At 40.9% G+C, this 14,243-nt stretch overlaps 1 protein-coding gene across 3 annotated transcripts in view; it reads right to left on the bottom strand.

Annotated features, from left to right (window-relative positions):
- The window catches only part of lsamp (limbic system associated membrane protein), a 487,383-nt gene that overhangs the window by 31,643 nt on the left and 441,497 nt on the right, over positions 1–14,243 (bottom strand). For all 3 annotated transcript variants that reach the window (XM_084351806.1, XM_084351805.1, XM_084351804.1), the window contains one exon: positions 10,130–10,255. In XM_084351806.1, the coding sequence (XP_084207932.1) occupies positions 10,130–10,255 (126 nt within the window). The remainder of the gene's footprint in view (positions 1–10,129; positions 10,256–14,243) is intronic.

Here is a 14,243-nt window from a genome sequence, read left to right as displayed (position 1 = left end):
GGATAGACAAAGAGTCGCGGGGGGGGACAGGGAGAGAGCTTTCCAGACAAGGTGACAGTCCTGGGGAGACTTTCCTGAGCCCGGTCTTGGAGCGTGGCCGACACTGCCGAAGCCGGCGTAGGAGGGGTGTCAAGGGCACTCAGCATCAAACCTCTAAAAGGCTGCTCGGCCAAGCACTGTTATAAAAGGGTTATGGCTTCAATATTCAGCCGGATCATATAGCGTAGGAGCATGGGCTGCGGTCCAAATCAATTCATTTGGACAGATGTCTTTGTTGCAATGAAACTGTTGTAGTAGATTCATAGCTTACCATTTACAGTTAGCTGACGCTATTATCCAGAACACCTTAAGGGTTCAGTGTGTTGCTCAAGGACACAGTGACAGTAAACACGAGTGCTGATGGACAGATAATTGGTGCTGGGGAACTTAAACCATCGCTATTTTGGTTACAGGACACTACTCGCAGCTATTCGCCCACTCAGCCGCAAGGGTGCAGCATCGTAAAGAAGTCAAGGCTTCTTTATGACTTGAATTTAAATCACCAGTTTCTTTATACTTTCAGTGCAAGCTCCCCAGATGTCCAGATGTGTGTCTTCGATTGAGTGGGTCCGAGGTTCACTCTGGTTGTCCTCCCTGCAGTGCTGAATGACTGACAAACTCTATTACACCAGAGAGGTGAGAGGATCTCGGATGCATAATTGAACATTAATTAACTACTGGAGTTACTATAACTAATGATAAGAATGATTGCACATCTAATGAAACTAGCTATTTGCATACTAAAACACAGTTCCGTTCTTTCTCTCTCCATCTCCTGCCAGTCTCCCTTATCTTTTTCCTTTGCTTTTCTTTCCCGTCCTCCTTCCCCGAGGACGGCATTACTTCACCAGTTTCTTCTCTTTCCAGCTCTGCGTGGGTCCTCCTCGTGTCACGGGACACCGGAGGCAGCCGGAGGGCGTGTATTTTTCATACTTGTCTGACCTCTATTTTGGTGGTCTGAGAGGCATGCAGTGAAGGATTCCTTGCTTGACCAGCGGCTCCATTTCCCCCCTTATCGTGCTCAATGGGGTGCCGCCATTCTCCCGGCCTCCCACCAACTCGAGCTCCAGTCTATCACCTTTAGCTACAAGTCTTGGGGACTTTAAAAAACACAAAAGGAGCAGACTCATGCTGGGAACCAGCCAGCTAAAGAGATCAACACCAACATGCTTGCAGATCAATGCACAGGCATGTTGCACTTTACCTGGAGGCATTAGAAACATTACCATACCCCAGATGTGCAATCATGCTCTCTCTCTCTCTCTCTCTCTCTCTCACACACACACACACACACACACACACACACACACACACACACACACACACACACACACACACACACACACACACACACACACACACACACACACACACACACACACACACAGTACTTCTCCTCACTCCTCTGTTTCATCTTCTTTCTGCCATCCCGTCCTGCTGAATATGCCTTCACCTCTGCTCTCCCCCCATTCTTCCGTGCTCTATTGATCATTCGCCTCACAAGTCGGAGCATGAGTTATTCAGTCAATATTCACAGCAGTGCCCACGCAGCGGCTGGACAAAAAGTGTTTGGATAAAAAGTACAAGACAAGAACTACACGGTAGCGTGCTACCATTAGCATGCCTGTCGCCTCGGACAGGTGAAAAAGATGTCACAATGCTTCTGCGCACATGAAGACCGGACACGTGCACGTGATATGAGTGCTCATAGTAGTATTTGCGAGCGGGAAAACACACTTGCATGGAGGCCATGACCAGATTCAGGCAGTTGACTAAGAGAGTTACCACTTTCATGTGGCCATCAGTTGCAGAACCTAAGTTAACATCTTTCAGATTCTTTTTTGATATTGTTTGAATAGGTATTGATTTCTGGCTGCTGAAAGTGACCAACCACAGCCATGCACATGTGCCTGGTTTTTATATGCACAGGTTTTCAGACTAATTAAACGCTTTTGAGCTTGATATTATCAAACAGAATGGAGCTGATATCAGTCGATATTTCCACTCTTAAAGATGATGCATACAGTGCAGTGAAAGCATAAAATGCAACACTTTGCTGATAAATCACACTCATGATGGGACTCGAGGTAAAAGCCATTAATGCTTATTGATTGTAAAATCGAAGTCAAAGACAAGGACATGAGGTAGACGACTTTTAGGGCTTAGATAAAACTGTCCTCCGAAGGAAATGACAAAATACATCATGTGGAACTGCCCTTACAATCAAGAAATATGGTGTTTTCTGATCTGACGCCTTTAATGGTGGGATGACATTATATATCTGTGCATGCCAACAGTTGAGGGACCTCATGGTTACAGTCATAAACACTTGGTAAACGCTAAGTTTAGGGAATGATCACAGTCTTGGTTAAAAGAAACTGATGTTGAAGGGAAACATTGGCTTCTTGTGTTAAAGTTTGATGATTTGTTACCCATCCACCCCAACCTGTGTTTGGTCAGTCACTTGACTTCCTCATCTGCTCCCGTCATAATCCCTCTGTCACTTTGAAAACATGTGTTGTTTTTGGGAACTTCCTGCAACAACTGTCGTTTTTCTCACAAAGAGTTTATAAAAGAACAGGTGGATAACAACACTCAGTTTCATACAGGCTATTACTTTCTGATTGTGGTTACTGTGACACTTTGCTCGTTATTTGCTTTGCAAGGCAAGCCAAACAACAAATAAAACCCTTTGGGTGAACTGGTGCATGTACGACTTTAATGAGCACCTTGTTTGCTCAGCCCACAAAAAGTCTACATCCTTACTCATAATGAAGCATCTCCTGCCTCATTGTCATCTTAGATCATGCTCAAAGGGTTGTAATATTTACCAAGCCACAGTGTTCCTTATTTCATCTGATGGCTCTGCGTAATCTCGACACAGCAGGTCCAGAAATCTCTGCCTCAGACCCGCTCTAGCAATGTATTATGAGACCTCTGGAAAATTCATTCAATTCAGTCCCCGAATCCCTTAATTACAATTGTAGCTTGGTGATGTGCAAGCAATAACCTGCCTGACTTCTTGTTTCAATGACAAACACGGAAAGTGTCTTTGATGGAGTCTAATTATGTATATATACACACAGCCCCAGCCCTGAGAATACTGCTTCTATTTATCACTCAATCTTCCCAGCATACCATTTTGTCATTAGGAAAACCTAACGCGTCAGTTATAATCTAATTAGCTCAGTGATAACCGAGCGAGGGAGGCAACAATAACAGAGAAATAAGATTGTTGCGGAGAAAGAGCAGTTTCAGCTGGGATGCCCCCGTAGAAACAGATGACAGCCATAATCAATGTGGACACCCTGAGAATCCCTCCTATTAACTATCTCATAAACAAATCCTCGGATGGAATACCAATTTAGGCAGTCGGCGGAACGCACGACTCACGCACCGGAGGCGTCATTTGTCACTAAGGTTATATGAATTGTATAAGATTGCTTCGGCTTTTACTGAGCCCCTGAGAAAAGAAGTTTTTATAGACAAAACTTTACAACAGGCACGTTCCAGTCTGCAGTTTGACGACTTTGTGGGTTGTCATAGTCAGTTTGGTTTGTTATAGTCCAGAGTTTTACAGTTTTGTCGGGTTGATTTTAAAGCAATTTCACATTTGAAAATAGAATTAAAGGTCACATTGGTGACATTTTTATCTAGACAAGTCATTTATTTAAAATTCTAAAGCGTTCAGACCTTGTAGAAAGGTGCAAAATAAAAAGTTTTTCCTTTAAAAACATTATTATGATTGTGAATCAATCATTTTAAAAAGCGTATCGGGTCCAAAATTGTTTTGTTTATGTCTGTGTAATTCTGACGGTTGCCTCCAGCGTCTACCAATTTTTGTCAGCCAATACTATAATGCTGGTATGACATGGTATCTATGCTTCGTCAGCGATCAGCAGTTTTGGTAGTTGCCAGTTTGTGGAAATGCTAGCTAGCATTAGCAACATTAGCTGATGCACAAACTGGCAACCACTTGAGGGGGCAGATGATTCGAACAACAGCGGTGCTGTGATGTGAATGCAGTGGAAGAGGGGAGATGGAATGGCGTATTGAGTGGCTGAATGTTATCAATAACACCTTTAAAAACCATGGCGTTAACTGTTGGGTTTAATATGCTTTGTAGCATTTATAGCTGGAAATCTGCATATTTGTATGTATACGTTTCATTCGGCCTGCTAACACTGTGGTTCCACAGTAGTGATAAACTCCCAGGTGTGCTTAAATCTGACTACGGCTGCAACTAATGATTCATTTCATTACTGATTAATCTGTCATTCCCTGATTCATTGATTAGTCTTTAAAATGTTAGAAATTGTTGGAAAATGTCCAATTTCCTAAAGCTCTAGTCTTTCAGTTACTTAATTCGTCTGATGGTCTAAAGTCCCAAAATATTCACAGTATTAACATAAAACTAAGACAGCCAGAAAATATTCACACTTGAGAGGCTGTAGGCAGAGGATGTTGACATTTCTTCTTAAAAAACAATTCAAAAAGAATTAATCAATTATCAAAACAGACCCAAATTAATTTTTTGTCAATCAATCAGCTAACATTTGCAGGTCTGAATTTGAGCAACTGGATATTGACAAGGTAAAAAAATCATCAAAATAGAGTGAATATGGTCAAATAATCACATAAGAGATATTATTATTAGGCCATGTTCACTACTCCCTTCATGTAAAACTCTTAGGTTTGCTCTACTTCACACTTAATGGCCACAAAGACAGATGGGAGATGGGCACTAAAGAAAAAAAGTGCTTGTTTTTTAGTGCTTTGTAAGACAAAGAAAACTTTAGCTGACCAACCACAACAAAGAGGATCTGGAGCGTTATGGCCCAGATTACAAGAACAGCATCAACAACAACAGGATGGTTTGTCTTCAATGCATATTTGCAAGCTATATGCAGCCGGAACCGTTTGCTTACTGGATGTGGCTCATCCTCTTTGAATAGTGCACATTTCCCCCTGGGGTTCGCAAAATGAAATGATGTGTCAGCATGTCTTTATGCCTCAAGCATTAAGGCAGAGTTTGTTCTTCTGTCAAGGCCATGCACAATCGTTTTTCCTTATATCATTTCTTATTAAAAAGCTGAAAACGATGCACTTTTGAGGAGGAGTTTCAGTGGAAAAGACAAACAGAGCATCTTTGTACCTTTCTGGTTCATCATAATCTCTGGATGACTGTCATCATAAGTACAATTTGTACAGTTTTTATTATCTTTCATTGGTAACACTTTTTACTTAGATTTAGATTTGACAGATAAAACAGTGCAGAAAGGACAACACATTGTTAAAGATTCAACTAGAATGGGACTCAATAGAGCGCATACCTCCGCTAAGGCCAACAGTCCCCTTTAATTCAATAAATCCTGTAATCCATTATCAAATAAGCGTATTTAAATCTGCTAGATCCAGATTTTTATTAGGTTCTGCATCAAATTGTACTCACTCACAGATACCAGCCACCTAAATACTGATTTCTCTCAGTAAGGTTCATGCATTATTGCCTGAGAAATTAACAAAAATTAACATGTTGATGCCATTTATTATTTTTAACAACTACAACAGTTGTTTTGATAATATGACAACACTTATCTATAGTTTTGTAGCATTTCACTGCACTTCGCTAACAACCTTTTCTCCTTTTTCTCATTTTCCCATCTTTAACCTGACTCTTCATTAACGCACACTGCATGCCACCAATCATGTGCACACAGGGGCAGATATTATACCACCAGGTTAAAGCAGGCGTGGGAGGCTGATGGGCAACACTTCTGAAAAAGCTGTAGCTGTAGTGTTTCTCTGTGATTTACACATTCAATTGAGCATCTGTTGCCATTTTAAAGATTGTGCACGTTAGTATCTGTGTTTTATTATGAGTTTGAGTGTCATGACAACTTGAGTGTGGACACTTGCTAATGAAGTGTTTTTTGCAGGTTCTCATGGTAATTACTGTGATGGTGAGTAAGAATTAGGTTTCAAGTAAGGATTTAAAGTGTGGGCTAATAATGTAGTCACTGAGGCGTGTGAGTGTCATTGAATTTTCACACATTCGCGAACGGCAACATGCGCACAATGTCGTCAATCTGAATATGCATGTAAGTTATGCAAGCATGAGCTTCAGCCAGATTTTGGCAGTCAAGTATGAATCACACTTGAGTGACTTTCAGAGTCGTTACAAATTTGACGTGAAAGTTGTCTGCAGTGATTTCAGACTTGAGTTGCACTTCTGCACACTGCGATGTGTTTTGTTTTTAGAGTGGGCACCGACCATCAGTGTAATTAGCCGTTAGCGCTAACCTTGATCTTATGACAGTGCTGTTTCTTTTACCGACCAGTAAATCAAGTTAATTGTTGTTCAACGTGACGTTAATGTAGGAAGCTACGTTAAGAAAAGTTCATTCTTGCACTAAAAATATGTATGCTCCACTTTGCCTTTTGCTGCCTTTAATGTATTCACATTCTGCATCCTCTTGATAATGTTCCCTATTGTCTGTAGGTGTCTGCTTCATTTCAAAAACATCGTGCATTGAAGAAATCACAACAGGGGTTCCTTTCTACCTTATAAACTATAAAGAAATCATCAAAATGAAATGTGTGGAAACGTCATATTGTTAGGACGAACCATTATGGACGCTTGAGCTTGATCCTCATGCTGTGGAATTGGGACTTGACTCAGCTCTGAACAGAAGACACGAGTTCTGACTTCAACTGGCATTTTGTGACTCAAGAAACGTGTGTAGTCCCAGCAAACAGTCGAGAGCCTCGCTAGCAGAGCGAAGCGGAGTTACCGCCCAGGCAGGCGAAGGCGTGAAGCAGTGAGACCACAGGCTGCCAGACATCATTATCTCTCTCGCAGCAGTCCCCCGCACGCTCTCAAACTGGGTTAGACTTATGGATTCTGGGTGGCAAAGACACCCGCAAAACAACAACAAAAATAACAACAGCGCCAGAGTTTGCAAATGGTGTGCAACCCGCCCCCCCCCCCACATCTCTGGAGCCACATGTGCCTGTGTAGACTTACACGATCCCTTCCTGCCAGGATGCTGACAGGATTTTCCTTCTATCACAACGTTTCCGTTTCAACATTCACACTGCTCAGTAAAGGACAAAGACCTATTGAAGGTGGTCTGCCCACTACCTACTCAACAAAACATAGACGGAGAGGATAAAAAGGAGAAAAGCTTCCTCGTAGAAGACATTGTACAGAACGTGCAGAGGCGTAGGTACTCAGGCCCTGAGCACTGCAGCTTGAAAAATCTCCTATTGGATAAAGCCTTTTCCTTCCCTCTGTATCTACATCTCCATCCGTTTGATTGAAACAGCTGTTTAGACTTATAAAGGAGCTTCACCTGGAGTAACTTTGCCAGGCATCTGAACCTTGACAGCTCCTCCTCAGTTTTTGTTCGGGAAGAAAATGAGAGGGAGCTTTCAGATTTCAGCACGGCTCTGTAAAGCAGCCAGTCAGACCCATATGGCTCGCGGGATTAGTCCGAACAAATCACTCTCCTTTAATGCAAACAGACAAAAGAAGCAAACACACCCATCTGAGTTGCTCGGCTTCCAGGTGCGCGGAACAGGTGTATTTTGATGAGACGTGTCTGGAGCGCTGACAAACTGACACAGTAATTGATAAAGACACATAAATAGAATGGCGTTCAATCAGCCCGAGACTGTTATCAAACTGAGACGTTGTCATCTCCAGCATCTCTATCCATCACACGACAAGTTCTTCAGCAGTGGGAGATATTGTTTTTCTCTCTGAAATTGGAATTAAATCCCCCAAACAGTATCGCCAATATCTGACTGCACATATACAGACAGAGGTACCATCCTATGAACTGTTCATAATTTGATAGCATGTACAAACATGGCTAACACAGAGAGAGATAACCTTTACTATACAGTATAAGGCACTCTCCTTATTGTTAAAAAAAACATGCCTTTGACATAAAGCTAGTAGCTGCATCTAAATCTGTATTTGCCACAGATATGTGTATTTTTTATCTGCGTTCAGACTTTTCTAAAAGAGGACACGACCGAAACAGAAACACATTTCCTTTCATTTTACTCCTCATATAAAGTGCTCAAAGCTAAATAGTATGTGATAGTAATAGGTAGTGCAAGTAATAGTATTTAAGTAATAGTATGTACTGGAAATAATCCAATAATAAAGCATGATTTGAAGAAGAAGTGTTAAAAAGTGGGAAAATACAAGTGAGTTATATTGATACCTTCTTTAAAAAATTGGTTGGTTGTTGGAGGTTGTTATTATAATAGATGAATTTAAAGTTGTTCTGAAGTGTCCATTATAACAAGTAAAAAACCTGTTCTGCTCAGTGGTACTGCACACAAAGAAGGCGATGGAGCTGTGGGAGGAGGTCCAGGCGGTCATTGAAATGTCATTGAAAAATAACAAGAACATTTTTTTGACAAAAATCTGAAAAGTTTCGATCAATTTGCATGCACCTTTGAGACGTCCCCTGACTTCAGCTTGTCAGTTTCTGTCTACTTTCAAGTTGCAAATAGTGCCAGGCTTCAATAATAATATAGTGAAATGAAAATAACAATATCTCTCAAGCTTTATCCTGCACTGCCCAACAAATCTGATAAAGGCTGATGAAAAGTTACAGAGGACGATCCTGAGGTGTTTATTCACCACAGGCCTGTCTACACACCTGTGTTTATAGTCCTTTTGTTAACAGAAAAATACTTCCCACATCTATTTCAAGAGCCAGGTGCATGGGAGAGGTGCATGTTTTTTTTCAGTCTAGATGTCTATTATATCTCCATATAATCGAGCTTTGACCCTAAAGACTTTAGATTTTCTATGTTAGGAATATCTACTAATGACCTGTGTGCATGTTGTTTGTTATTTGTCTGTATTTGATGTGGATTGGTTGCAGGCCAATATTTCAGACAGTTAAGATAGCAAACTGTGTCTCTGATGAAGGTCTAATACTCAAATAAATGTACTTTTGCAAGTTAGACAGTGTGCCGGAGTTTGCTTGCAACTTCTATTTCTATTAGATTTCTTAACATGTTGGCTCATCTGTATCATGCAAGTTAAATATTAAACATTGGAACATTAATATAGCAGCACAAACAGCTATTTGCCATGTAAAGATATACTGTAGTGGAGTAATGTTGTCCTGAACAGTGAAGTGAAGAGTCACACTCTCACTGAGTGTGTGTTACATTTTAGTACATGTGAGTGTGCATACTAGTGTTTGTTAATGCATACGAGTCTCTTGCTGTCCTCCCTGTGTCCTTTTTCAACATGGCAGTAGGCTTACATTGAAATATCTGAAAACATTTGAGACATACGAGAATCACTGAGAAATGTGAGTTTAAGAAACGTGAGAAATTCTGCAATAACAGAATCTTCATTCAGATTTGATCAGCCCTGCCTACTTTGACAATGTCATCTGAGTTCAGTGAGCTTTGCTGAAAACACAAAATGAAAGCTGTCTGGTGACAAACTCTCAGAATATAGCTAAATGCTACACTAAATATGTTTCTAAATGCATCTGCAGTGAGAAACAGGCTATGCAGTGAGAGAATCTTGATTCATATTTGATCAGCACTGCCTAATTTTACAATTTGATCTGAGCTTTGCAAGCAGTGTGAGATCAGAAGCCGCTTTCCAACTTGTTTTGCTCCGAGATGACGGTGCACAAGTGCGATATCTATTGGTAGTGAAAGTCGCTTCTTGAAGTTCCTGTTCTCACTGTACAGGGGATACTCTGATACGAAGAAAAAGACTGAACATGATGAAATCTAAAGCTAATCTATCCTCAGCGGACGCTGGATATCCCGCCACCACTTTAAAGAGTGATTTCTGCTGATTGTGGCATTGTGATATTTGTGCCAACAGATAATACTGCAGAGACTCAAATGCTGTTCACATCTTTAACCTCCATAGCCCTGTACATATCGCAAGCACGACAGATAATGTTCCAAGACTGATTTAGCTTCTTGGATCACTGAAAGAAAAAAAACACCCTGGTATTCAGATGATGAAATCTGGCACACCATCGGCCGGACTGACACAAATGATGATAAGTACTGATTGGATGAATCTTACCTGAGGGGTTGAGCAGCCGCCAGGTGATCGCAGGGTCCGGCCTGCCACTGGCCAAACAACTGAGTGTCACATTACTGCCCTCATTCACTGTGATGTCTTCTGACACCTTGTAGATGTTGGGTGGAACTGGAGGCAGAAGAGAAATGACATCAAGGTTAATGCGACTGCTATTATTCATGAGCGCAAAGAGCAAAAGGGTGTTTCATCTCAGGCAAATCAAGATCAACGTTAACTAAAACAGCACAAGTGTTAACAGTGTTTTTGTAAAGCACAATAGCTGAGACCTTCCGTGAAACACTCTAAACACTAGTCTACCATGCCAGCTGCTTTGCTCCCAAGACGTCCTTTGCCATCTCTTCATCGACACTAAACACAGGTTAAACGTAAAAACAAGTTGACCTTGACTCTCTCAGCGAGAGGAAGAGTTAGAAAAGCTTAGGAGAACCTTTCTCTCAGCACTCAGAGGTACTTACAGTAAACTTTCTCAACCCAGGATCCGAATAAGCAATTTAATCTCCTGCCCCGGGACCTGAGCTCATGAAAACAGATTGCTTCTCTTGTCATACGGGAACCCACCAGACGCTTGGCACCGATTCGGGGTTCAGACACACACTTCCAGAGAAGCAGGCTTTAATGTACGAACAAAAATGTAAAGGTGAAGTGAAGAATCTTTTCATGTGTGTGTTTGTATGTGACGCTGGTGCTCAAAGCAACATGCAGCTATTTCATCTCGACGCAGCATTTTAATGATCATCCCGCCTCGCGATCACCATCTTCTCCTCGCTCCTACTGCTCTCACTCCCACACAAACAAACAAACACCTAGAGAGAGGGCGAGGGAGGGAGGAACCCGTACTGGGGAAAAAAAATAATATATATATCTGATGAATTAAGAAGGTACAGTCTGTTTTAAAGTGAGTCAGCAGCAAAGATGCAATCAATCACAAAGGGTGTAGAGGGCATACATCACTGTTTCCACAAACTGTGGTTGGGATAAAGTATCGTATATACAGATATGAGGCCAGAAATACAAATAATGATCAATGACTTTGGAATGTGATGAATGTTGGAGCAAGCTTAATGTGGACAAATGAATAAAAGTCACTTTTTATTCCTAACCTGTGACAAATGGATTTAGTATTCTTATCTCAGGTATGTGTGTAAGTGTGTGTGTCAGCTCTACATTCCTTTTGGCTCGACGCACTTAAAGCCACGGTGTCTGGCAAAATGAGCGATCAGGTTTGACTGCAATCCCTCCCTGCATGTTGTTTTTGTCAATCCAAGCAACTTGTGAAACAAGTTCGTCCCGCCATCCTGAATTGATTACCGTGTGAGGCAGCTGGATTCGCCAGATAACACGATCACGTGATCGCATAAATCAATTTCTCCAGACTTCCAACTGAACCAATCGGCGTCCTTTGAGGAAATACTGGTGGTTTAGGTGCGATAACCAGCAAGAGAAGTGACTGTTCGTTTGAACACTACAATGACGGCTCCTCTAGAGGTCAGCATAGCTGCAATAGCATCAGTTTTATCAGAGCTGGAGATTATAGGAGGAAAGGTGTTTTTGCTCCTGTCTCGACTGGCTTCAGTAAGATATTGATTTACCAACTGGCTGATTCTGATTGGTTGAAGCAAGCCCATTATAGACAGTGATAGACAGATGGTTTGTCCAGTTACCTGCTAAGTATAAGTATTAAGTGCCTGCTTATTTCTAAACCGTTTCTCGGGACGCCTTTCCAGATGATCCTGCTCATCTGGCACGTCAGGTAACTGAAATGTGGGAACTGTAATTGTAATTGTAGCAGTAATTGCGGTAACAATACCAAAAATATAGCAATTGAAGTGAGAATGGTCACTAATGGCTGTGCTGTACAGCAGCATGTTATAGGTCAGCTAAGCCACCTGTTGTGCTGTTTGTTTCAAGGGGCAACTATCGGTCACCAAATGTTTCTAGACCTATGATCCACTCTTGACCTGCATTCAGTGCCGGCTGAGCCGAGCACATTCACAGTATAAGCTTGTCATTCCAAGTCAATTTTTAAATAATCCCCAAATATCCCTCTGCATCAGTTGGACAAGAGGTAGAGAAAGAGCTTGCTTAATCACCTGCCCATTTCTGTCCCTGCAGTGTGACTGCCTTTCTCTTCAAGTGACCCAGATAATAATGATGCTTTTAGAAGCACAGGAGGTGTTGCAAACACAGAACAGAGATTTTAAAAAACTCTTCATGTCACCAAGTGTTTTTGTTAAATTCTATACTATTTACTGTACCCACACAATCAATTCCAAGGCCAAAAAGAAGAGAAAACATACTGCGAAAATGTCCATAAACACATTAAAATGCATCTATTCTAGTGAGGTGTTTGTCCATAATCGGCAGATATAAGGAGGGAGGAGAGCGCTGCGCACTTTAAATTCATTTATGTTTCTGTTTTACGTTTGAATGTGTTTATCTTTGTGTTTTACCTTGCAATATTAAGGGCATTTATAAACAGGTTTTTGGCTTTTTCACCACTAACTTTAAATATTGTATTCAGGATCCATGACTGTAATTCTAATTTGGATGTAATAGATAATTCAGGGGTCCTTCTTAAAAATTAAAACACTTCATACTACTCTTCTCCAGCCCACCATGCATTGTTCACCAATTGTTTTGGGCTCTCTTGCATTCATCAAGTTGATGTCGGAGGCTGATTCCAGTTTCCCTGCATTAATTAATTGTCAGTCATGGAAATGATAAATCACAGAAAACAATATAGATGACCATAACAACAGAATAAATATTGTTACAATGCACTTTTCAGAATATTCCTTATTCTTCCTATTTCATCTCAACCCATCAGGAACAACAAGGTTGCACATCTTTTTAGCAGTACAAGCCAACAAATCCAATATTCTTTCAGCCTCATTTTTCAGCCTAATTCAAATTCAAAACACGGTACACTCCCATCCTTTCAATCACTAAACATGAATTAGATCAGCCCACCAAATTTAAGTCTGAACATTTTACCTGAACACATCCTTCTTTTAACTAAATTTGCTGTTGTTCTTCAAAACAAAACCGTGCTCTTTGTGATCAAATATAACCTTTTAAAGCCTGAGAGGGTTACATGAGGAGTCTCAAGCTTTTTCTGATGGAGTCACATTAAAGCTCCCACTGGTCTGCAAACATTTAGACTGCATATTGTACATCATTCAGATTATGCTAGACCTTGATTGCGTTGATTAAAATGACTGACTCGACACTCTCCTCACATCAGATGCACATTTATTTCTCCATCCAAATTATTTACGCATAAAAAGCAAGTTTGGGAAGCAAACCATTAAAGTTTATGGTTTACCTGCTTAAAAGTGTCAACAGCAGCACAATCAGTTGCAAAAAGCTGGTGCGGAAAGTAACAGACTCCTGCCAGCACTCAACAACTGCTGTCAATTTGTCCATAAACAGGACACTTAAACTCCAACTGCTCCATTAAAGTTGCTCCGTGGCTACAAACAATAAAGAGCGCGCTACTCGTACTGTTGTGGGCGCTATTCATACCAGGAGGGAGCCATGTTTCCAGCTTAACATCTCTGATTTTTGTGCATATAGGATGCTTCTCTTCATATAGATATATGAAAAAAAATACAAATAATAAATAGATAAATGAAAATCTGTATTTGTCTAGCTGACTATGTAACTAACAAAAACACTTATGGAAGATCAATAGCGAAAGCATTTAAGAGGTCCAAGTTGTAAACACATTTGCGAGGGCTGCATCATGTGGGAATTCATACGCAATCTGAATCTGAGAGCAGTTGCTGTGTTGAATTGAAATAAAGCTGCCCCGTTCCTTCATATCGACCGTGTTTTCCGAGAAACAATATCTCAGTGTTTGTCTCTTTCAGATTGTTTCTCCAGCAAGGTTATTATTGAAGCTTTGTCTCTGTACAGCATCAGTAACAGCCTTCCCCCAACTAATGTCTCTATCTCTCTCTCTCACGAACACACATACACATGCACAAGCCATCTCTCTAATACCAACTGACAACACTTTCACAATTGTGCCAAACTGCATTTTAAATGAAGTCATACAGAGTTATTGCTGTAGTCAAATGACCAAGCCAAAATG

This window comes from Pagrus pagrus (assembly GCF_965226575.1).
Source record: "Pagrus pagrus genome assembly, chromosome: 4".
Taxonomy (NCBI): domain Eukaryota; kingdom Metazoa; phylum Chordata; class Actinopteri; order Spariformes; family Sparidae; genus Pagrus; species Pagrus pagrus.
Note: the sequence above shows the minus strand (reverse complement) of the source record. Positions and strands in the feature narration are given on the sequence as shown.